The sequence below is a fragment of the Camelus dromedarius genome, chromosome 21, assembly GCF_036321535.1.
Source record: "Camelus dromedarius isolate mCamDro1 chromosome 21, mCamDro1.pat, whole genome shotgun sequence".
NCBI classification, from domain to species: domain Eukaryota; kingdom Metazoa; phylum Chordata; class Mammalia; order Artiodactyla; family Camelidae; genus Camelus; species Camelus dromedarius.
In genome coordinates, this window is record NC_087456.1 from 7,492,812 (window position 1) to 7,517,908 (window position 25,097).

The 25,097-nt window shown below is 43.7% G+C and overlaps 1 protein-coding gene across 1 annotated transcript; it reads left to right on the forward strand.

The window, feature by feature from the left end:
* The first annotated feature begins 8,828 nt into the window (after nucleotides 1-8,828).
* RHEX (regulator of hemoglobinization and erythroid cell expansion) lies at nucleotides 8,829-25,097 on the forward strand. Its single transcript, XM_010991351.3, has 7 exons — nucleotides 8,829-9,085; nucleotides 11,108-11,198; nucleotides 20,536-20,740; nucleotides 20,969-21,069; nucleotides 22,239-22,376; nucleotides 23,688-23,758; nucleotides 24,265-25,097. The coding sequence occupies exons 3-7, from the start codon at nucleotides 20,727-20,729 to the stop codon at nucleotides 24,463-24,465; spliced, it is 525 nt and encodes a 174-aa protein (XP_010989653.1). The 5' UTR covers nucleotides 8,829-9,085; nucleotides 11,108-11,198; nucleotides 20,536-20,726; the 3' UTR covers nucleotides 24,466-25,097.

The following is a 25,097-nucleotide window of genomic DNA, read 5'->3' on the forward strand; positions in this document are numbered from 1 at the left end:
AGAGACAAGGGACACCATCCTTTGGGCCACCCTGAGCCCCAGAAGCAGGCTCCTGAGAGAAACTGGCCAATAGAGGAGCCCTTTCTAGCCCCTGCCCCTCCTGAGGCTAGGGCTGAGGAAGGGGGCTCATGTCACTCAGGGACCAGCGTCTAGATTTTGTCTTTCCTGTTCTGCCCTGTCAGGAATTGACACCCGGTAGAGGTCAATTCACGAGTCATGCTCATGCCTGTGGAGATGTGAATGGCTGACTGCCGTGTAAGTCTTTGCAAAAGCTCTGCTGGACAGATGTACCAAGTGTAGGGGGAGGAGGCATGTGGGAGCTGCAGGTACGTGTGAAGCACTTTTCCAGAGGGACTGAGACCTGGCGAGCTCCCACAAAGAATGAGGGGGCCATCTGGGACAGGAGCTGGGAGAGGAGTGCCCAGGGGGTACTTGTCACCACCAACCAGGATCTGCCTGGTGGGGACTTTGGAAGATATCTGGAACTTTGAAATTGATTCACTCTTTTTTCCCTCCATTTAAAAACACGTATTAAACACCACCATATCCTAGATCCTGGGAATACAGCAGTGAACCCAGCGGACAAAACTGGTCCTCACAGAGCTCTCCTTCTGGGGTAGGGGGAGACAAGCAATGAACAAATACACAGACTGTCAGATGGAAACATGTGCTATGGACCAAAATAAAGCCAGTCATGGGAGGTAGGGTGCACCAGGTGGGAGCGGGTTGTTATTTTGTATTAGATGGCCAGGGATGGCCTCAGTGATATTTGACCTAAAGGAAATGAGAAAATGAGACTTGGTAAGTGGGGAAGAGCATTTCAGGCAGAGGAAACAGTAAGTGCAAAGGTCCTGAGGTGGACATGTACCTTACATGGTCAAAGAATAGCAAGCACATGAGTGTGTCTGGAATGGCGGGGGACAGTATGGAGTGATGAGGTTTGTGCAACAAATCGAGCTTGAGTTTGGGAATCAGTGATCTAAGGCAGTTTTTCCCACAGCATAGTCCATGGAATGTTAGTATAGAGTCCCTGGTCCTCTGAGGATTATGCCTCTGGCTGTACCACTCTCTGAGCTCCTGATCCTCTCATCTGTTAATCTCCAGATATTCCCCTCATTTATAGGGGATTCCTGGTCTCCCCTCCACCCTAATCCTGTCATCACCCAAGGTGATTGCAGTGGCAGTGGAGATGGTCCTCCCTACCTCTGAGCTCAAAGTTCCCCAAAGTGTGTTCTTCCAGTTATGGGAGCTGTTAATGGGTGTTGGGATGGAGAGAGAAAAAGAGATCTATGACCAAATAAGTTTGGGAAATAATGAATATGTAAAGAAGAATGGAGAAAAAGAAACTTTCATTTAAAGCCAAAGCTGATGGAAGCCACCTCTGTCTTCGGAGAAGGACGGCATCGTTTCCATTAATAAGAAAACACATACCCTCTGGCTCCATTCCATTTCTAGGGACTGGAGAGGGGAGGAAAATGTAGGAGGGAAACACGAAGATTTCTAAGCCTCTGCCACCTTTTCTGGGTTGATAATAGGCAACTCCTTTGTTTTAGCAAAGATGTATGGTGATCATGTGCCCTGGTTTGTTAGGGACTTTCCTGGTATACACTTCTTGTCCCAGCAAAATTGTTATTAGGTCCTCTTTCATTCTCAAAAGTGTCATAGTTTGGATGATAAATTATGTGGTCATCTGTTAACCAGGCTTTGAAAATTCGAAAGCAAACCCAAGACCAATAAAGAGGGGAAAGCAAAGATGTTTTGTACAATAAAGTGAGGAGGATGGAGCTGGGGTGGGGGTGGAGGAGGCTGCGTGAACGGTGAGTTAGGGAGATAGTGAGGAAAGTCTTGGGGGGGGGCTAAAATCATGTGAAAGTCTTCTACCACTGCAAACCTCAGCAATGCCCACTGAACACACCAGTGAATTGTGCAAGCACTTTGGGGAAAGGGACATCATGGAAAGGGGATGGGGATCCACATCTTGGTTAGCACAGAGCAGAAATAAGAGAGAAGTGGTAAGAGGGGCGATATGAATGAGTTGGACAATTCAAAGGGAGGTGGAACTCAGAGCCAAAAGTAAACACAAGAATATAAACCCTCTGAAAATTCTCAGGAATCTCAGGGAGGGCACCAGAGTTTTCAAAGAATCTACAGTTGGCAGATTGACAATGGTATTTCAATGGACAGTTTGACCTTGGCATGCATCTGGGTTGTAAAATTTCAACAGGTTTCTTTCTTGTGAGACTTCTCAGAGCCTTCAATTTGTAATGTACTTTGTGAATAGTCATGTAGTAGTCTTAAAACTCCCTTTTATTTCCCCAGGAAGCACCCCATAGGACAGGAAGTAATCCTTGTAGCATCCTTGTTTAAGCATGTATTGTCATTGGTACTGCCCATTGTCACGGGGGACCCCGGCGACCAGGCAAACTCCGAGTCTGCTTCTACCTGGAGGGGGTGCAGAGTAACTATTATTAGAGTGTCATGTGACAGCTGGGGTGGCTGTGCCCGGCCTGAAGCAGGACACCCCTTCTTCCAGCTTTGATTTGTGCACAACAGCTCCAAATTTGTAGTGAGCCCATCAGAGACATCTTTCTGGGGCAGTAGCTCTCAGCTGGGGGCAATTTTGCTTCCGCCTCCCAGGTGCTATTTGAAAATATTGGGAGATATTTTCTATTATCACAACGGAGTGGTGTGTGTGCGTGTATACTGGTATATAGTGACTTGAGGTCAGGGATGCTGTTAAATATCCCACAGTGCACCAGAAAACCCCTCACAAAATAGAATTATTCTGTGTAAAATGGCAATAATGCTGCTGTTGAGAAGCCCTGCTCTTGGCTTTTCCTGGAGCTCGTGTGTGAGCCCGCCTTGGTGCTGGCTCCTGTACGTACCTATGATGAAGATGCTGCACAGGCTCTCCATGCCCCAAGTTTGGGACCCACGGTGATTTCAACAAAAGTAAGATGAGCACTAAATAATGATTTAAAAATCTCAGCAACTGAAAGCATAGATGAGCAACTATCCAAATTTGCCTGGGACTGTCCCAGTTCTAGCTCTGACAGCTCTAGGTCACAGGAGACCCCTCGGGTCTGGGCTGCTAGCAGCTAGGACTTTCCACTGCTGAATCAACCCTTGTGATTTTAGACCAAGCCGCTGCCCTTCTCAGGATGGGAGAACTCTGTACCTTTCCAGCTGAAGCCCAGAGGGCAAGTAAGTTATACACTCCAAGGAGGCTCAGGTGGTGGGCAAGTCCCTCCAGCTCATCTTCAAAAGAAGTTGTCTGCCACCCACTGTCCTGGTGGGTGTAGCTATCCTCACCTTGCTGGTCCGCCCGCATCCCCGGCTCTTGCCTCGCATCACACTCAGAGGAGCTGCTTGGTGCATTTTGCTGAACGAGTGAATGGGTGCTGCTCTTGTAGAAGATTCTCTGTTAAGTAGGCAGAGGAGCTTGTAGATGTTTGGTTACGTGGTGATTGTTATTTCTCCCAGGAAAGTGTAATTCTGCAAGGCTCTGAACAGCCCCAAAGAAAATGTATCTGTTTTTAACAAGGGCAGGGATTTGGAACATGAAATGCTTTACAAAGTCCTGAGAAAAATCTCTCTGTATGACTGGAAATGAGGCTCACTTGCTCCCTTAATGTTTCTATTAGCAGATAGAAAAAGCCAGCTTCTCAATACCAGGCAGGGAGGAGTATTTTATTACTGATATTATTTGGAATTACTGGTGCATGGTGATAGTAAAAAGCAGACTGCTTTTAGTTGGTTTCATTATTTTTTAGATCCTCGCAGAGAACACACTCCCTAACGCCTGCTTCCAGGATGGGCAACTCCCACTGCCACCTTCCCTGCCACCCCCCCGCCCCGTCCCGCTCACTTTCCGGTCAGCTCTCAGTCTTGGTCTTTCACTTACCGTGTACAACCTTCGGCAAGTTAACTGATTTCTTTAAGTCCAGATTTTCTCTTCTGTAAAACAGAAATAATAATTTCAGTTGAAATAATTATCTCAGTAACCTGTGACTACTTCACGGATAGGTGTTATCAGATGACATTATATGACAATATTCTGTAGATTATAAGAAGCTGTAGAAAGTGTGAAAAATTGTTATCAATCGATTATAGGACAATTGATTGTCTCACAAGGAGGTATTTCTCACTGATCAGTTGAACGGACTGGATCGGCAGGACAATTTCACCATCACTAGATGGGATGGCCACTATCAGAACATTTTTTTGAGAAGTTGCCAAGTACCGTTCAGCAACAGCTCCTCATAAACAGGGACTCAACAAGTAAATAAATCATGGGGTCCCTAATTTTTCACTTCCTTAAGAGCCAATGATCTAAGGGGAGTTAAAACAGGCACAAAACAATGAAAAAAAATTGTATGCAAAGAAGGCTAGCCCAGATGGAGAAAAAGATATACTGAATGTATAAAGGTCCAGACTTAGGAAACTGATGAGTGTAGAGAGATGTCCTTCATTCCAAAAGGATTCCTGTTTTTATAAGGGGGTGTATTTCGGGCTTTGTGAAAATAGTTCACTTCTTTAATATACTCTGAAAATATGTTTCTGGGCATAAATGTTAAAAGCTTGATATATTAAATTCACCAGTGTTCCCTGGAAGCACCCCAGCTGAGGCATTCTTGACCACACAAGGAAAGTTGGGGGACAGCAGAGCTTTCCATGTGTTAGAAGAATGTTCCTTGAGGCTTGGCATCCTTACACTCTCACCCAATTCCTCCTGCATCTTTGGTTGCTCTTGGGGTCTTCTTGGCAGGCTCCATCTGTCCCTCTGATATCAGAGCACCTCTGGGCTCTCTCCTGGCCCTTTGTCCTCTCACTGTACTGCCAAAGGCTTCTGTGTCATCTGCTTGCTGATGTCACTGAAATCTACGTCTCCAACTACAGACAGACACATACATCTACCTGCTTGGGTGTATGACAATAATAATAATATAAGTTAATCTTCCCAATGTTCAGTTTTTTAAAATTTTAAAGCAGTATCTGTAGGATCTTCCTTACACGGTTGTTTTGAGGATTAAAGGAGTTAGTGTATACGAAGCAACTTCATATACACTGGCGCTCAATGAATAGTGTAGCATTTATTACTAATAAGAAACAGATTTGAAAAAATAAATTCAAACAGACAAGGAAATAACTCTATATACTGAAAAATGAGGATCCATTGCTATCCGGATTGCAGTGAAATAGACATGCTCAAACACTGCCAATGGAACACGTGCTCTGAAAGCAGAAGGTCAGTATGATGTAAAAGCCATAAAATCACTCTCCTTTGTCTTAAATATCCTCCTGGAACTTTATCCAAAGGAAATAGTCTGAAATAAGCAACAACAAGTCAGTATGTACAAAGTTACCCATTACGGTGTTGTCTCCAGTAGTAAAAACACTGAAAATGACTGAATGATGCCCCCAAAGAATGGTCTGGAATTTGAGGTTATATCAGCAAGGTGGGATATTAGGCAACCAATAAAAATGCCATGGTCAGTGGGTGGGGAAGGATAACTTAGGAGTATGGGATTAACAGATGTGCATGACTGTATATAAAATAGATAACAAGGATTTATGTATAGCCTGGGGAACTATATTCAATATCTTGTCATAAACTATGATGGGGAAGAATTGAAAAAAAAAGAACATAGATACGTACATATATATGTATAATGGAGTCACTTTGCTGTATACCTGAGACTAACATGATACTATAAATCAAGTATGATTTTTTTTAAATGCCATGCAAACCGTTTGGGCACAGAGGGACCCACATGTGCAGATGCCCTGAGGTGGGAGGGAGCCTGGAAGAGTGTGAAAAGAGAAAAGCAAGCAAAGCACCTGAGGTCCAGCCAAGAGGGTAGCTCTCCTTCAGGATCTAAGTGTGACAGGAAGCCGCTGCAGACTTGTAAGCAGAGAGTGACAGAACCAGAATTGCAGGTTTTAAAAGCTCATTCGTTATAATGTGGAAAACAATTTGGGAAGCTATTTTTAAAAACACACACACAAGTAGGCAGGGAAAGCATTATGTGAAAATGTATAGGATGATTGGGTCATGAGTAAGTTTACTTTTTTCCCCTTTCCAAAAATTCCTGAATCCTGTTGACACATCATTTCCCTCCCTTAAAAGCGGGGAGAGAGAATTGATTCTCCTGTAGAAAGCAGCTGTGTTCTCTGTGAGACACCACGCCCCACGAAGGTCAGCAGCACCGTGCAACGGGAAAGCCTGGGAGGGATGTGGTCTTACGAAATGGGATGTGAAAGTGAGTTATCGACCTCCATCAGCCGCTGCTCCTTCTCCACCAGATGATAAGCTTTCAGAAGTAGCTTCCTGTTGATGGTACAGATGTTAGGGCTTCATTTATCACTGTCTGATCTCCTCTCGAATCCTGCCTTTAGGCCTGGAGTCTGTCAGCTCAAAGCAGAGAGAGGAGGACCATCTCACGCGGGTCTTGGCGGAAGGAGGCCTGGGTGCTGACCTCCCAAGGAGCACCAGTGGCCTCTGGGGAGGAGAGACTAAGTGCCTTGCAGAGCAAATCATCGTCTCGTCTTCAGCAAGTGTTTGCATGTAGTTAGGTAGTGTGTGAGATGCGGGCCTGCGCCAGGTGTGTGTAACATCCACTCACTTATCCAAACCACAAACACTGGTTGAACACCTACTAGAAGCAGGTGGAGTTCAGGTGACTGTGGATCAGTAGAGTAAGACATAGACCCTCAATTTAGAGCAGAGTCGTGGATGATCAAATTGAAACTCCTTATAATTATATATGAAGAAATCGCTATCCAGAGGGGTCAAATGCCTCAGTTCTCCAGGTCGCTGAGGTCCAAGTTCAGTGGACTTTGTATTGTTGTCACACTGTCCTAGTGAGAGTATACACATGGAGGACCCAAAATATGTCATGTTCAAAGATCCTGAACACCTACATGATACTGTAAGCAGTGGAGTGGCATCATGGAAAGTTCTGGTCCAGGAGTGGTCCACACAGAAGAGCAGAGTGTTGTGAATGTTAGCCAACTTTGGCTGCTGCCATATCTACAGCGGGTTCAGGTAAAAGGGGAATCAAAGCAATGGGTCAAAAATTTTGGCTTGATTCCTGTAGATTAACTATAGTTAGAGTTAATTACTGAGAGACCTCGGCAGAGAGGTGTATGTCGTCAGTAGCAGGGGAACCTGGAGGGTGTGGAAAACCCAGTTAGGCAATCACTCTGTACAGCTTCCAGCGTTCCATGTATTCTTAAATTTTGAGTAAAAATGGGGCTTTGTGCTTTTTCTTTTTATTCAGCAAATACTTATTTATATATTTTTTGTTGAAGTACAGTCAGGTATAATGTGTCAATTTCTGGGTACAGCACAGTGTCCCAGTCATGCGTATACATACATATGTTCATTTTCATATTGTTTTTCATTAAAGGCTATCACAAGATACTGAATATAGTTCCCTGTGCAATACAGAAGAAATTTGTTTTTTTTATCTGTTTTTATATGTAGTGATTAACATTTGTAAATCTCAAACTCCCAAATTTATCCCTTCTCTCACCCTTTCCCCTGTAACTGTAAGATTGTTCATTATGTTTGAGAGCCTATTTCTATTTTGTAGATGAATTCATTAGTGTCCTCTTTTTTTCTTTTCTTCTTCTTCTTTTTTTTCTTTTAGACTCCACATATGAGTGATATCATATGGTATTTTTCTTTCTCTTTCTGGCTTACTTCACTTAGAATGACAATCTCCAGGTCCATCCATGTTGCTGCAAATAGCATTATTTTATTCTTTTTTATGGCTGAGTAGTATTCCATCGTATAAATATACCACAACATTTGTACCTGGGGCTTTGTGTTCTTAACATACACTATGTAAAGGAAAGAAAACTGCAGCTACAGACATATTTCCACAGTGAGCTCATGATACATCACAAGTCAGAAAACACTGAATAAGACTCAGCCCAAGGGGTAGATTTCTAAGTATAAGTTAGGGAATAAAAATGTCAATAGCTACCATTTGTTGTTTACCACAGAAGGGAGCTACTGTGAAGTGCTTTGCCTGTTTATTTGTACTATTTAACTTTAAACAAACTTAAGAGATTTTTAAAAATTAGATATTTATTATTAACCTATGAGAAAACTGAGAATCAGAGAGGTTAAGTAACTTTTCCCAAGTCACCCAGCTACCAAGTAGCAGAGACAGGTTTCACATCTGAACATATCTAACTCAGGAGCCATTATTCTACACTGGTTATCTTGTCCCGAGCAGGGAGGGAGGTGACATCACAGAAGTACATAAAGTTCTGCTGTCTTTGTTGTATATCATCATATCCTCCTCCTGTTCTTCTTTACTCCCAAATTTAGATCTTGGGGGTTTAGCCTGATATCCCCCAAAAGCCTACAATCGAACTTCCTTCCCTTCCTGAGAGTATCTATCATATAAACTGCAACAGCCGTCTTAGGCTGGCCTCATTTAATGTTTGATGGCAAAGAAGGCCTCGAGAAATTCTTCTCATCAGCTGCCATATGCCCCAAACACACTCTCTTTGTCCTTTGTGGTCATATCACACACAGATTCGGAGGTGAGGCAAGCTGGAAGGGACCTTTGCTAATATCTAGAGACCCACTTCTTCATTTTGTGGAGGAAGAACGTGAGTCCCGTGGTGGGAAAGTGATTTTCTGAGCTCATACAGCAAGTTAGTGCCCGAGCAGGGACTTGAACCCAGGCCTCTTGACTCCTCCTCCAGTGCTCTTTCCGCTCTCCCAGGCTGTGTGCATATTCGTGGTATTGAAAAAAGTGTGTTCACATGGAGAGAAAAAAACTACTAACCTCTGTTTACGTAAACTGCATAGCGCAGTAGGGTAAAGCCTTTCCGAAAGAGATAGGTGTTATCTGTCGCTTCCCCCCACCTCTCCTCAACTGAGCTAGATTATTATCTTCTGAGCAGCAAGCCCTCGCCCTGTTGGAAATGATGAAACATTTGTGATTGACCTCCAATGACAGAGAAGCTTCCGAGGGGGGCCTGGGGAGTGGTGAGGGAGATGTTTCCATCAGGACATCACTGAAACACAGGCTGGGATCAGACCTTTCTCATGGTTCTGGGGGTAAGTATTATTTGGGCAGGTAGGATTTTAAATTAGTTTGAGGGGTGTGTGTCTGCTTGTGAGCATGTATGTGCAGAAGTTTCAGAGGAGATTCTCCGTTTCTGTGCTGGGATTCTGGGGTGTGAAATTCAGTTGCCATCAGCTTGAATTGAGCTTAAGATTCAGCAGTTTGTGCTTTACGGGCATTAATCTCTTGCTCCTATGACCTGAAATGTGTCTGCAGTAGCAGCAGTAACCTTCCAGGCTCCGGCTAGGCTAAACGTTTGTAAGCCTCAGTTTCCTCATCTGTAAAATGGGTATTAAACCACCCACCTCATAGTGTTGCTATGAGGATTATCAGCAATATACATTTACTGCCCCAGTCCAGTCCTCCATCATTAGTAGCCATAAATTACTCTCTTTAAGTCAACTGGGAACTGGCTCCCAGGGAATATCTCCCTGCAGGAGTTTTTTCCTTAAGACTCATTCTGAGCTACAAAAAAAAAACGGAATATGTGGAGGGGAGGGAAGGGAACCAGCCTGGCAGTTTAAAAATGTTATGAATTGGAATCAGAGAATGCATGCTGTCAAAGAAAAGAAGTCATGTAAACATCCATGCAAGGAGAAACCAGCAGCAACAACAGCAGAATATAATAGTTGATCCTTAGTGGTTTGCAGGAGTCACACAGATTAATGCACTGAATCCTCACAACCACCCTGAAAACGAAGGTGCTTTTAATAGCTTCTCTTTATGGTTGAGGAAACTGAGGCACAAGGTGTTGAGTAACTTGACTGAAGTCAGTGACAGAAAGTCTTCTAGCGCAGAAGAGTATTCTTAGAGCAGGCCTCTCCCCATCATCTCTGCAGCTCAGAAGTGTAGACTAGGTGCTCAGGGAAGACTTGGTGATTGGCCAGCCCTGCTCTTATTCTGTGTTCTGACCTTGTTGTGTGAGCTTTGGCAACTCTACTTAATACAATGCCCTGGGTAGGATCAGCTGCGTAGCTGGCAGGACCCCCTGCAAGTGAACATCTGGGGTTCCTTGTCTAAAATTATTAAGAATTTAAGGATGGCAACAGCAGAGCACTAAACGGATCAGGGGGCCCTTCCAAACATGAGACCCCACTAGACTGCATAGGAGACATGCCCACAGGCCTGACATCCAAAAATGAGGCAGGAAGAGTGCTGGAAGATTCCATGGTCTCATCCCTCTTGACAAATTCTGGGAGGGAGATCGCTGGCTTTCTGATTGACAAAGGTAGAAGATGAGGTTCAGGGACCTTAAGCTTGTCTGCTGACCACCCTCCGCCAACTTAAACAGTGTTTATTATATGCAAGCTGATTTAATTACAATGTGTACAGACTGTTACAAAGTGCTTTTGCCCACACATTGTCTCTAAGTGTTGAGCCAGGGATTGTGGAACTAAAGTGTGGACCAGACCTGATCCCAGCCACCAACGTGCTCACAAACTGAGAATAATCTGTAGAAGTTGTCTAGTTACTCTAAAATTTATTGGCCCCTCCCGTTCACCTGGAGCTTTGTAGGAACTAGCAAGATGAATCCTGAATACTGCTTAAGTTGCTTGCAATTCTTTGTCTTGCTGATTTAGCCTTGGCACTGAATTGTATTCATCTCAAGTCACTGTAAAAATTCCCCCAGGTCACCAAGTTGCATTCATCTCCAGTACTTTCTTGCAAATGCTTTCCCCCAGATTACTAATTAGAAATTTTGGATGACTTATTTTCCTCCTAAAAAATTGTCAGGACCCACATCTATAAACACATGTGCCTGGAGGTGTGGCTTATCTGGTTGAGACTCACAGTTGCTATTTCTGGCTAATTTGAGTCTCACCCTTTATGTCCATTTTAGACTCATGGTGTTCTAGAACAACAAAATGTCAGAACTAAATCTATTTAGCTCACCTCCCCCAGTGTTGAGACAGAGAAACTGAGGCTCCAAGAGAGGAAGCAATGTGTCCATGGTGGCTGCATTTATAAAGTTGCTGAGCTGGAATGCTGATCTAGGTTCTCCTTTCCTGTTCCAGATGTGTCCCGATCGCCTCGGGAGAGGCCCCTGCCATGCTGACCAGAGCTGACGGAAATCCAGAGACAATTTCCCTGACACTCGGGACAAAGGTGACGCTTTAACCCTCTGCTCTCCCCTTCTCTGCGGCATTTGACAGACCCTATCTCCTTCCTTTTCACAACTGGGTACTTTGACCTTCTCTGTCCTCAGTACATGAACATAGCGACAGTCATAGGAGCAGGGACTGTTTAGGACCAAGGACTTTCCAAGACCATGTGGCTTTGTACATTGAGTTGTTCATACCTCCCACCTGAAAATCGTGAGTGAGCCCAGTTTTCTTACACAGCCCTATGGAAATGGGTGCATTTATACAGTTAAGCAAATTTTGGGTTGAATCTTCTCTTCTGGTCTGAGGATCACCCCTTCTTGAGCATCTACATATGCCAGGCACTCAACTAAGCTTCTTAAATACTGCGCATGGTGTGGGGAAGGCTCCAGCCCCCACCAGCCTGGGTTTCAATTCTTTCCCCTCCATGTGTGGAAGCCACACCTCCAGTCACACGTATATAGGTGCAGGCACTGCCAGTTTTTAGGAGGGAAACAAATAATCATAACATTTCTAATTCATAATTTGGGGGAAAACATTTTTGCAAGAACATACTAGAGATAAATGCAACTTGGTGATTTGGGGGGAAGCATTTTTACAGACAATTACTTGAGATGCATGCAACTTAGTGCCAAGACTAAATCAGCAAGACAAGCCTGGTTGTCTCATACAGTAAAATGGGGACAACAACAGTTATCTATCTCATAAAGTTGCTATTCTGAGGGTTAAGTAAGATAATTTAAGCAAAATGTTTTGCATGATGCTGGCGAGTAGTAAGCACATGACATGTGTGAGTTAAAAAAAAAAGGAAACAGGTGACATCCTCATTTTTCCCATAAAACACTGAGGCCTGAAGAGAAAGCAACTCACAGCAAGGAAGGCTAGCACTGGGAATCCCCAGCCCAGTCCCTCTGGCCACTAAGTCCCTGCACTGCGCCATTCTCCGGCCCCTACCTGTGACGTTGCCTGGTGATGTACTGAGCTTTCTTCATTGTCCTCTTATTCCCATGTGGTCGAATCTATACTGAACCTTGTTGAAGACAATCAGTTCCAACTAAAGCTGTCCCCTACAGCCGGGGTTGGCAGACACCATTAACTGGAGTATGATGCCCCTGACTCAACCCAGCCATTGCCTGTTCTTCAGATGATACCCTCTCAGTGCTCCTCTCTGAATATCCTATTGCTTGGAGATGTCTTTTTCCTCTGAAACATGACATATTATTGATACCACTCCTTCTGACAATTCATCATATTTCATTGTGGCATCTCGTGTGTGTTTTGATTTTTTGCACATTAATGTCCTGATTTTCCCAGTACAATATGAGCTCTTGGAAGTTCAGATAGCATCCTCCCCTTCTTCATGGCCATCAGGGTATTTCAGGACATGCAACACAGACCATTCAATACGTATTTGATTGACTGAAATTTAGACATGCAGCTGATTATCTCAATGTTCTGTTAATATGGTGAGATACAATTTAGATGTGAATAGAATGTTTATGTAGATAAATTTGGTCTCATGCTAATTTAAGCTACTGAGAATTTCTGAGATTGTTTCCATGCTCTTAAAATATTTTTTTTTTCCTGATTGGAAAAATCATTCACAACATTTCAATACCCAGTTTTGTTAACATTTAGGTACATTTCCCTCCATTTTCCATTTTTGAACAAAGCATATTTAAAGAGAAGCCCCAATTTAATTTCCATAAATTTGTATTCATGAGAAAATCTATATTTGATATGCAAAGTTATTGTCAACCAATTAATCTGGATTTGGTGAACTGAATCAGGTGAATTGATGGTGGGGGTTATTGCTAAACTAAGAGACAAAAATTTTTGATAATGCAGAGTTTACTTCCTTTACAAATATTCATTCTTTTTATGTTTACATTTTACAGAGTTGTGATCATATTGTGGATCATATGTACACAATAAAGTGCAGGCTAGACATAACCGTCTTGTACTTTTTCACAGAACAGGCTTCCCCGGATTAATTTTTCCTAAACATAATTTTAAATGTCTGTATAGTATCCCCTTCTATACCCTTACCCTAATTTACTTCATTTTTGGTTTTCAATTAGATTGTTCTGCTTTTTTCACTTTTATCAACCACTCTGGGTAGAGCTACCTTGCAGTGACAGCTTTGGTCTCATTCCAGATTGTTTGTGAATGGTTTGTTTCAGGAATTTTACCAGTTTATCACTTGGGAAGTGCAAGGGTTTTTCTTAACAATTTTTGTAAAAAAAAAAAAAAAAAAAAAAAGTAAAATCTTTTAAAGTTATGTGTTGTACATACTTTTTCTAGTTTTTCTTTTTGCCTGTTTGCTTTTAAATTTTATTTTAACATATTAAGTTTTAATATTTTAGAGCAGAATCTGTTTTTCTTAAATAGTATGTGTGGTGTGGGCTCCGGCCTCATCCGCTCTTGGTTTCTGTGATTTCTACTGTTCATACAAACTGAGAAATTCTTCTCTCATCTGGGGATTTAATGAATACTATTGAATATGTGAATATCCAATTCTATTTCCTTCTAATTTTAATATCGCAACTTAAAAATATTTACCTCCATAGTCCCTTTGGAATTTATTTTGGTATGCCACATATGAATCTAAGATATTTTTCTTTTCCTTCTAGGTAGTTAACTATTACCCTGTGGGCAACATTTCTTAAGTAACCCTTTCCTTACCTCCCCCTGCTTTGTGAACCACTTCTATAATATATGTTATACATATAGGCAGATTTCACAAGTCTAGACTACTTTTAAAAAGTGGTATGTCTGGAACCCACTTTGTCACAATTCATTGTCAAACCTGTTTCAACCCTTCTGGATTGTAATTATTTTTTCCCGGATAAACTTCTGAATAATTTTGAGGTCTAAAAAATTCTCACTCTAACTTTGATTGAAATTATATTGAACCAATAAATCGGTTTCAAAGTGATTTTTTTCTTAGCCTCCACCCTCCCAATCTGAAACATCATATATGCGTTTCTATTAAAGTCTTTTAGATTTCTTAGTAAATTTCTACCATTTTCTTCACAATAACTTTCTTATAATGAAAATTGTCCTTAGATACATTGGTTGTGATAGTTGCTAAGGCTCCTGGTTCCCCTTGCCCCCAATTCCATTTTCTGTCTTTTGCTAGAATAATAGAAAGGGTGGCTGGTAACTTGAGAATATTCATCATGCCCTCAGGACTTTCCTGAGCAGTCTCATTAATTTCACTAGTTTTTCAATTGATTTTTGAGGGGATGTCTTCAAAAAATCGCATCTTTTGCAAATAAAGAGAAACTTGACTTTTCCTTGCCCCATTTCTTTCATACATCAGTTTTTAGTTGAGGCTCCATCATCAGCCTGTCTGGGCACAAAACCCCATTAACTCTTCTCATTATCTTGGCCAACTTACCTCACTTCTCTGAGTCTGAGTTTGCCCTCTGTAAAATGGAAATAATAATAATACCTACCTCCTACGATGGTTGTGAGAATCTGACGAGTTAATACATGCAAAAGCGTCTGCTGCAGAAAATAACACTCAATAAATATTCAATATTATTATTATAGGTTGGAGGAACTTCCAACTTCTAGAAATTAGAGTTTCTTGGACTAACTTTTAAAAATGCTTACAGCAGACATCCTTGTTCTCACATAACTGCTGAGATATTTGACCATTGGGTAAGATGTTGGTTATTGGTATAGAAGGGCTATTCTTTATTAGAAGAAGAAACAATCCTCACATTTTAATTTTATTAACTTAAAAAAAAAACGAGCATTCAATTTTATCGAATGTTCTTGGGCATTTTACTGAGATCATCATTTAAAAATTCATCATTTAAAAATCCGGCCCCAACTGCACTGTTGTATTTATATGCTGTAACAGTTGTGTGTCATGATTGACAGTTAGACCCTTGAGTCAGATGGGCTTGAGTTTAAAACTTGACTCTTCCAGTGGGGGGACCAGGGCAAATGCTCAACCTCTCTGAGCTGCACTGTCCTCATCTAGGAAATGCTGATAACGTCTATTAGAGCAAGAGGATTAAAACAGCACATTGCAAATACTCAACATTAGTTCTCATTATTGTAATAATTGATTTCCTGGACATCCTTGTAATAACTTTTGATATTATCATGTATTTACCTCTGTACTCATAAGTGAGATGAGCATGGAGAGTTTTCCATCTTTCTCTGTGCCTTGGATCTTCTCATATAGCATAAAAATTAAGTGTAATAGTGGCCATTTGTTGGACGCTTTTTGCTATGTGACAGAAGCTATAATAGCTGCTTCACATACCTAATCTTATTTCATCCTCAGAAGTAGATGTCATTTATATTCATCTTATCTAATCCTGAGAATTAGTTATTATCACTCTCTTCTTATAGGTAAGAAAACAGAGGTTTTGAGAGGTTGAATGACTAGACCAAACTCATGCAGAGAATGAGCTGGGATGTGAACCCAAGCTGTCTGGCTCCAAGTTCTCTGCCTTTAGCAGCTGGATACCAGGCTGCTTCCCAGCCTGCTTTCTTGTTATTTTGTTTTGGTTTTCATCTGTTTAAGTTTGTTCTGCCTTATGGAATGAATTTTGCTAATTTATATTTTTCTAGGAAATCATTAATTTTACTGAGGTTTCATGAAAGGACAATCTTAGTAATCTCACAATTTTTAACCTCCTCTGTTTCTGTGGTTATATTCATGATTAGTTTGGTTTATTTATGTTTCCTTCTTTTCTTGATTCTTCAAAACTGCATATTAATTTAGCGGGGAAAAGTCTAGTAATGTGAAGGAGGCTGGATGAGATTATAAAATGGAAACAAATTTTTTTTCTTTCAAAATATTCCATTTCCATCCACTACACTTCCCTTTCTGCTTCTCTACTTCAGTCTAGAAAGAATCTTAGGAAGACTGTCAAGTGCTGAGCCTAGAAAGGACCGCTACCTGTCCCAGGTTACGCAGGTGGCAAATGACAGCCAGGAGGAGGAGCCAGGCCCTGGTCTCCCTGTCTTGTTCTCTTTCTACTATAGCATACACCTGTGTTATAGCTCAAAGTGTTCATTTTAAAAATAATAAATTAATGAAGATTACCAAAAATTCTTTTTAAAAGCTTTATAAAAAAACCCTTTGGTGGGGGAGAGTATAGCTCAGTGGTAGAGCACACGCTTAGCATGCACAAGGTCCTGGGTTCCATCCCCAGTGCCTCCATTTAAAAAAAAAAAAAGGAAAATTAATAAATAAACCTAATTACTTCCTCTACCAAAAGAAAAATTAAAAAAAAAAAAAAGATAAACGATTGATCAAGTCAGCCTGGCAATACTAATTACAATTACTTTAATCCATATGATTTTCATATAAATCATCTACGGTTGTGGTTTTGTTTTAAAGTACTCTTTCTAGAACATATCTACCCAAAGAAAGCATGGGGTCAGACAGCAAAGCTCTTTATTTCACCTCTTTTGTTATGCTGTGCCTACTAGAAAGAGCATGAGAGAGCTCTTTATCAAGAGAAAAGGAAACAATAAAATAGAATCCATCCCTGACTGGAAGTCTCAGTATTGCCACCAGGTCTGAAGCAAACAGAAGAAATGCTCTTAGCCCTCTGCTGACACGTGGTTTGGCGGCACCTGGCAGGACACTACAGTAATGTGGGGCTGGGTGTCAAAACCCGAAAGAGGGCAGGACAGTTCCATCCTGCCAATGGAACGAGGCACACCAAACTCTCACATGGTCCAGGCATAATTTCACAACATAATTACCTCAAATTGCTCATTTCCCGGTTGTCTAGTGTATGTGAGTGTGTGTGTGTGTGTGTGTGTGTGCGTGCGCGCGCGTGCACGCAAAGGAGCAGATGTTTCTGCCGCCTGTCTGATCAGCAATCTGCAATTGGACCCCAAGGAGCAACCTGCTCATTGCGGTTAGGGGCCATTAGCCACTTAAATAATGACATCTGTCGTAATTTTCATACCTCATCCTGCCCAGACTTTATCTACAAACTGTACTCAAAATGAGTGCATAAGTTTCCTAAAATAGACCAACCCAATTTTAATATATTGCACTGCTCTGAGTCTCCATCTTGGTGAAATGTTTTAGGATTGAATAAAACCTGATAATTGATAATTACTGAGTGCTTCCCACATGCTGGGCATTGTATTTAGGTCTTTACAAACATCACAACTCTCTGAGTCCACACAAGAACTCTGTGAGGTAGATGCTACCATTGGCCCATTTTATAGGTACAGAAACTGAGACACAGAGACGTTCAATAATTTACACCTAGAAGGGAACAGAACTTGGATCCACCTTGAGATCGGATTTTTATGCTATATGTTGACAGGTACTGTGTGTCATTTGGCCAGTAAGATGCTCGTAGTATATTAAAATTATGCAAGGAAGGGTAAGCAACATAGTTTTGCATAAACAGACAAAATAAGATACTGATTTTTAAATGATGGAACATTTATTTTATGCAGTGATTCTCAACTAGGGGCAAGAGCGATTGCCTCAGGGGGACATTTGGAAATGTGTGAGGTCATTATTGGTCATTTTGGTTGTCACATTAACCTGTTACACCTGTTACTGGTGGTCTCCCAGGATGCTGAGTGTCTGGAAATCCGCATAACGATTCTAGACAACGAGGAACTGTCTGCCTCTGAATGTTGGAGAGGGTATCAGAAAAATACCGGTAACGTGGAATAGTAGTAATTTTAACTGATGCTGTAAAACTGAAAGTGGCAAACTCAAATGCCTTCGGGGATCAGTCAGGGACTGAAAAGTACATTGCCCACCTTAGGGCATCCACGCACAAATCCTTAAAGCATGTTATCAAACAAAATCATCTAGGCATCAAATTCGGCCTGTGGGGCCCCAGACTGGGGCTTTTTAGTGGAGGTTTTTCTGATCTGGTGACAAGTTTACGATGTATTAAGTGAAGAGGAAATGCTGCTCATCAGTATGATGCCATGTTTAGAATAGGTTGTATATATGTATATTTATACATGGCTACAGACTGACTATATATGTATGTAGATTTATATATATATATATATATTTTACTAAAATAATTTTAAAACTATGGAATGAAATTTGGGGTGATTCTGTGAAATGTTTTGCTTACTTGCATTTTTAATTCTTGTATTACAAATACCTATTAGTTGTTTAATTTTTAATAAATAAAGAGAAAGAGGAGGCTTTAAAAGAATTAAAACTTGGAGCACGGTTTATGGTGGCTTCTTAGCCAACCCATCTGATAGAAGAGGGGGAACCATTTCTATGATTAAGGACAAATGAGACACAATATGAGGTAATCAGTACTAAAGTGCCTTTGAAAAAAGAACATTGTCAATTCCCCACACATGCTGGCCTAGTTTCTAGCCCTTTTCCATGATTCTTTTTCTTGTCTTTTGTGATATAATAAAACTTTCCTGGTAAAGTCCAATCTTCTTTTTGCAGCTGCCCCAGAAATCAGGATTAGTACTGATTTTTTTTTTTTAATTCTTTTTTGGTGGGGAGGTCATTTGGTTTATTTACTTATTTAATGGAGGTACAGGGGAATTGAACCCAGGACCTTGTGCATGCTAAGCATGTGCTCTACCGCTGAGCTATACCCTCTGCCCCAAGATCGGTACTGAAGTTTGCTTGAGAAATCAGTATCTGTTGAAATTTTAGGAAGGCTTATCCAAAATAAGACAAGAACAGGGCATTTAAAATACATCAACGCCATTTTTTCAATCAAGTCCTCTTATCCTGCAAGATCACGGGTTTTTGTGAATAATTGCCTTCTCACTTCATCTTCATCATTGTGATGTTTTATTTCCAGCGTTCTGGCGCTGTAAATATTACCCTGTGCCTGAGCTTACTTTCTGGAGTTTGCTGATCACTGGGGGATGCTGGATTTCTACCCGCCTGTCTTGAGAGTTCAAGGAGGTGGGAGGCGGGTAATTTCTCGAGGTCCTCTCTTCCCTGACGTCTGGGTCAGGGCCCACCTCCTGCCTTGCGATGGCCCCTTCCTACCTGCACCAGAGCGAGCTAATGCAGCCGTCCTACAGGAGGGTCCTCAGAAGCCCTGACGCGCAGGAGGCGGCTTTCTGGCGCTTCTCGGCACCAGGGTGTTGGGTGTTGGGATGAAGCAGAGGGAGGGAAAGGTAAACTCTCCCACTTAGAACATTCCCACCTTCCATCTCCCCTGACCCCTTTCACGCGCTGAGTCTATACGTAATGAATCCAAGTCTGGATCCTGAATCCATCTTTATAAATTAAACTAAATAGAACTCTTTAAGAGTGAGGATGTTAGGTGTACATTGTTCATCTAATTTGAAAAACAAAGGGTGGATAGAGTTAAGTTCCTTTGGAAAATGTGTCTAGAATTTATTATGTAGGAAAGAGGGGCTTAAACAAATCTGCTGACTAAATTGGGTATATGTTGCTCCCAACTTTTGACTTAATTCCCAAGGACCGGCTCGTTGGCTTGTGAAGAGTGTAGGGGAGAAGGTGGTATTTCCTTTCTGGAGACGTCCAGCTGGCCAACACCCACGGCCCCGGGGAGGCGGTGATGGCAAACCCTGCAACCTCCCTCCCCGGTTACTGCGTCCCCTCTCTCCCGACTCGGTCCAAGCCCCACTTGGATAGCCCCAGTGTGAGAACTACAGGGAAAAACAGAAATGCCCGGACTCTCCACACTGCTCTTATCACTTGGAAACCCCGATTGGGGAAATAAGCCTTATGGGCAATAGAAGGCTTTTCAGCGGTGACCGTCTGCAGCAGGACAGTGGGCGCTGTGCGGCCCCATATTATGCTAAGTAAGCACCATTTCAAAGGCTTGGAAACTATCCTGGCTTTGTCATAGTACACTCCGCATTCAGCAACACGTTGATGGAAATTATTAGCTGAGTTTTAGAATAAACTTACTCGTGTGGGTTGAAGAGCATCATCCACAGTCCTGGGCCTAAAGCCCAACGAAGCTGTGGAGGGTGCGTGAGTGTGTATGTGAGTGTGTGTGTGTGTGTGTGTTTGTGTGTGTGTGTGTTTGTATAAGTGTGTGTAGATCTGAGCTTCTTCACGGGATCTCTCCCAGTGCGTTCACTCCAGTCGGACCCCTTTGTGCCTCCAGCAGCAGGTTAAGGCTCTCGCGAGCAGAGACGAATGGTTGGGGATGTAGGTGTGGACATAGATCTTAGATCTGTGTGATCGCAGACACGTCCTCGCATCACTCCTAATGAAAGGAGGGTCATGAGATCTATCGGTCATGGGATTTTACAAATCAGATAGGCTGGCGGGTGTGCCGGGAGCTCAGCATGGTGGCTGGCACCGAGTGCCCGCTGGCTGGCAGGTGCGAATGTTGTCACTGCCTATTTTGTAGGTTCAGAAACTGAAATCTGGAGAGAGGAAAGCAAACGACCCCTCAGCAGCCTCCTGCAGGTCTCCCGGACAGCCCACTGGGAGCACGACGTGAAGACGAGGTACCCAGGTGGTTCCACCCATATCCCTTCCGGCTGCCTCCGAGAGAGACTGAGCCGCACTCACAACCCACAGCTGCCCTGTGAGGAGCTCATGATGCTGACGGAGTGAGTGTTCCAGGAAGAGCCAGCTCGGGTTCCAATCCTGCTGACAGATGTACCTGGCTTCTGAGCGTGCACACCACCCTCCCCAGCTCCTAAACCTTCCCAAGAGAGAAAGGGACCCGAGACACACAGCAACACCTGCAGGCTGCCTCTAGCTGGGGGCAGGGATGGGTGTGTAGCTGTCTCAGCATCTCTGCAACCTTTGACCTGACCCTCTGCCTCTCCCAACAGAGAAATGAAGCTCTGGCACGGCGTGGTGATGGCAGCGGTGTCGCTCATCCTGCAGGCCTGCCTCCTCGCAGCCATCAACTACCTGCTCAGCAGGCACATAGGTAACTAACTGGCTTAACATTCTCTTTCCTCCTGGTCCCCCTCAGGGACCAATCCTGAGCCTGCAGCATGATGAGTCCCCTTCCGAGCTGAACATCACTTGAAAACCTACTTGAGCATCCGCTGGCCAGATGCCCCCTCACTTTGCCAACCTCTCAGCGTTAATCCCCACTCTGACTCAACCTAACTATGGTTGGGAATGATGGTCCAGGGTCCTTCCAACACCCAGACCTTCTACCTGGAGACAAGCTCCTGCAATGCTCGCGAGGGTGGGCTCACTTAACCTGAGCCTAATGAATTTCCTTTTTCTTTCTTGGAAATTTTTTTAATCTTTTTTTTTAAGTGGAGGTACCAGGGACTGAACCCAGGACCTCGTGCATGCTAAGCATGCACTCTACCACTGAGCCTAGTGAGTTTTCTTTATCACCGCCGAGGGACTGGATGTGAAGAATGGCCTTGAATTGCAACAGGAGGGAGTATGGTTAGACTAAGAGATTAGCTTCAGTTCTCAATCTGATTTACAGTGGAAAGTAGGAAGTTCTGTCCTGGGAAGGCGTTACAATAGGGAAAATCAAATAATACTGCTCTGGCTGCGCTAAGACAGGGCATCGGGCAGGATGGTGTGAGTCCAGACTTCTCTAGTCATCCATTCATTCATTCAATATACAGGGAACAAAGCAACAATCCTTGCCTTTATAGACCTTATGTTCCATGGGGAACATAGACAACAAAAAAGATACAGAAGTAAAATGTGTGTGAGGTCATGGTAAGTGCTGGGGAGAGAAAAATGAAACAAAGCAAGATGTGGATGGCTGGGGATCAGCATCCTTGAGATGCTAATGTGCGAGTCTAAACCTGGGGGATGTGAAGCAGTGAGTCACACCAACAAAAGCCATGAACCAGGAGAGTGGTTGCTCATAAGAGCAGGAGCAAAGAGGCAGGGGTGGCTGGAGCAGCGGGGACGAGGCAGGAGGAGTGAGGCCGTGAGGACCTTCAGGCTGGGACTTGGGCTTTTACGCCAAGTAAGGAAAGGGCGTTGCAAGGCTTTGAGCAGAGGAGTGCTGGGATTTGAAGAGATCCCACTGATCATTTTGCCCTAATGAGAGCTGTGCTCAGAGATAGGATGGGTCTGACCCAGTGAACTTCCACTTTTGACCTTTGCCCTCTCTAGTCAAGGAGAATGAACGGATATTGAAAAGGGCCAGGCTCCAGATCTCCAGCTCTGCCCACCACCACCCACCTGCTGCCAAGGAGGTAAAGGAGACTGGGGCAAAGATAAGCACCCCTGTGTCTGAGCCCTGTTACCAGGGTGAGTACCGGGGCTGGGGGCAAGGGGAGAACCTGGCAGAAAGCTTATTCTCTATGTCTGGACACCTAGGAGCCTCCCTGTGGCAGCCCCAGTCCATCCCGTCCAAACCGCTAGCCCCAGGATTCCCCTCACCCTCCCCAGTAATGGGTCCCGATACCCGCCCCACCTCCCCCTGTTTTCAGAAGGTCCTCACCAGTGGGACAGATCATGTTGGGTTTGTGTGGATCTGCATTCTTTCCCAGCTTTGGTCATATATGAATGGCTACAGGGGGGCTTGAGGACCATCCCTGGTCCTGTCTTTATGACACTATAGCATCTTTTCTTCCGCCTGCCAGCAGAGCCAAGATTTCAACCACCTCTGCCTGCCCTCAGCCGTAGCATCTGGGTGTTTTAATAAATACAAGCGTTAGTGATGGTTGGCATCTACAGCCCCTCCCACAAGTGAACCAACAGGAACACCACCCTCTTGTTTTCTCTCGCTTGGCTCTGGAGACCCGCCGGTCACTATTCACACAATGGAAACTGCTGCTTCCGCAGCAAGAGACTCACTCGCTAGAGATTGCTCTTTCCGCTGCTTGATCTCTTGGTTGATTTGAGTTTGCTCCGTCTTTTTAATTTTATCTTCGCAGTTGGAGAAATCTGCTTGTCAGGCTTCCTCGGCACCGAGATAAATAAGGCTTCGGCGCGTGTGGGAATCAGAGGATACCACTCGCATTAATTCAGGGTTTCAGTGGGATGAGAGAGGCACTGGCCTCACCACCATCCCTGGTCCAGGAGCATCACTGGAGTCTGGGCAGAATCAGAGACTTTTTGGTGGGCGGGGACCTCAGAGATCATCATCCAACCCTCTTGTTTTACAGGGGACAAAACCAGGGCACAAAAAGGCATGTCACCTGCCTGGAGTTTGTTTAGACTAGAAGCTGTGCCTGTGACTTCTGGGGCCAGAGCTGTTTGCAAGGGTCACAGTGGCTCAGCCGGTCCCCACCCACTCCTCCTTCCAACAGACAGTCCTTCCCAAACACAGGCCGGCCTAGTGGGTTTCACATCACTTTCAGAAGGAACGGGCCAGGGCAGCAGTGCCTGGCCCCTCGGACACGTTCCTGACTATCTGGGGAGACCCTCTCCCTTCCCCACTCTTCTCTGTCTTACTCCTCTTTTCTCTTTGGGGGGCTCTGAATCTCTCTTCCCCCCTCCTCTTTGAGTTGTTGGCTCTGCCTCTGTCTCTGTCTCATTCTCCCTTCCATTGCTGCTCTTGTCTCTTAACACCATCTGGCTTTCTTTAGAAGAAGAACAGTTTCTATTTCTCTCTAGATGACAGCGACACATCCTCCAATAGCTCGGACAGCTCAGACAGCTCAGACAGCTCGCCTCCCACCCACCAGGTAAGGGACCCTCCTGGGGAACCCAGCCCTCCTCCAACTGCTGTCTGGGCTCAACTCAGCTCCAGAGATGGGAGCAGGGGAGGAGGGGCTTCTGGAGTCATTACAGCATCCTTAGGTGAGGGTGGCCTGGCTTTCACTCACAGGCCCTATCAGCACAGATCAGCCAGACACAGTGGGTCTGAGTGGGCTGTAAAAATGAGAGTGCAAGCGGGGAACCTCCTTCTCCCCATGTCCCAGTCACTGGGCAAGGTCTGCTCTGAGTCCTGACCTCACCCGGATTGAGTCTCCGCGTCTTTCTTCCTTAAAGCCATTCACTCCCACAGACATGAGGAGCAAAGTCATGGACAGTCTTCCTCGTTGCCCTGGCCCTGCTCTCAGCCACAACTGCTAGGACCTGGTTTTTTTTTTCCTATCCAGCCTAAGGCAAGCCTCTCTGAGTGAGAGTTCAATAGCTCCTCCAAACGTGGTTGGAATCTTGACCCATATTTCTTTTATCCCCCCCTAAGGCCACCAAGGATGTGAACTACACACAAGTGGTCTTTTCAGCCCCTGGAGGACGAAGAAATGACTCTGCCCTGGACTATGAGAACATAAAGGAAACCACAGATTATGTTAATGTCAACCCAAAAAGCCACAAGCCCAATTTCTGGACTTTTGTGAACCCTGCTGTCTCTGAACCAGTGGAGTACACTCAAGTGGCAGTGTGAATTCTCGGCTTTTTAATGGAGTGACAGTTCCCGATGAGTTCTTGCACTTATCTTGTGGGGGAATTACAGTCTGTCTGTCTGTCTGTCTGTCTCTCTGTTTGTTTAAGCAAGGCATAGGAAAAAAAAATAATAAACCTGTATCTCAGCAAGAAAGATTCAGATCAGACGTTAGGGAGAACTTCCCGTTAAGTATGAAAACACTGGGCAAATCAGTAGAGAAAGTGATGAAGTCTCCCTCCGTAGAAAAATTTTTAAAGATTTTCATCAGCTATACCAGAGTTCTGTTTGGATCAATGCCTTAGGATTAAATGTCTCTCTGAGCTCTTTAATTATTGGCAATAAACAACTTCCTTAAACGTTTTAAGTAAAACGGCAACCACCAATTCCCCTTTCCCTCCGGCCTCACCTTGCATACGCTTCCTTTTTCTGGGTTGTATCCTGCTGAGTAATCCTGCTCTGCTCTCAGAACTTTAAATAGTGCACTTGGAAAGCCCACCGTCATTCAACCCTTGAGTCTGCTGTTTCCTAGGAATGAAAGGTAACGGAGTTCTAGTAAACGCTAACCAGCATCACAACCTGTTATTCCAGGGAAAATCTCTTCCAATTCAATCCAATAAACTTCCGTATCCATT

What these genes read in the sequence shown, in the direction of transcription:
- RHEX (XM_010991351.3), top strand. An exon ending in CCTGCTCAGCAGGCACATAG is followed by an intron (nt 21,070 to 22,238) that starts GTAACTAACTGG and finishes TGCCCTCTCTAG; the next exon opens with TCAAGGAGAATGAACGGATA. An exon ending in GCTCGCCTCCCACCCACCAG is followed by an intron (nt 23,759 to 24,264) that starts GTAAGGGACCCT and finishes TCCCCCCCTAAG; the next exon opens with GCCACCAAGGATGTGAACTA.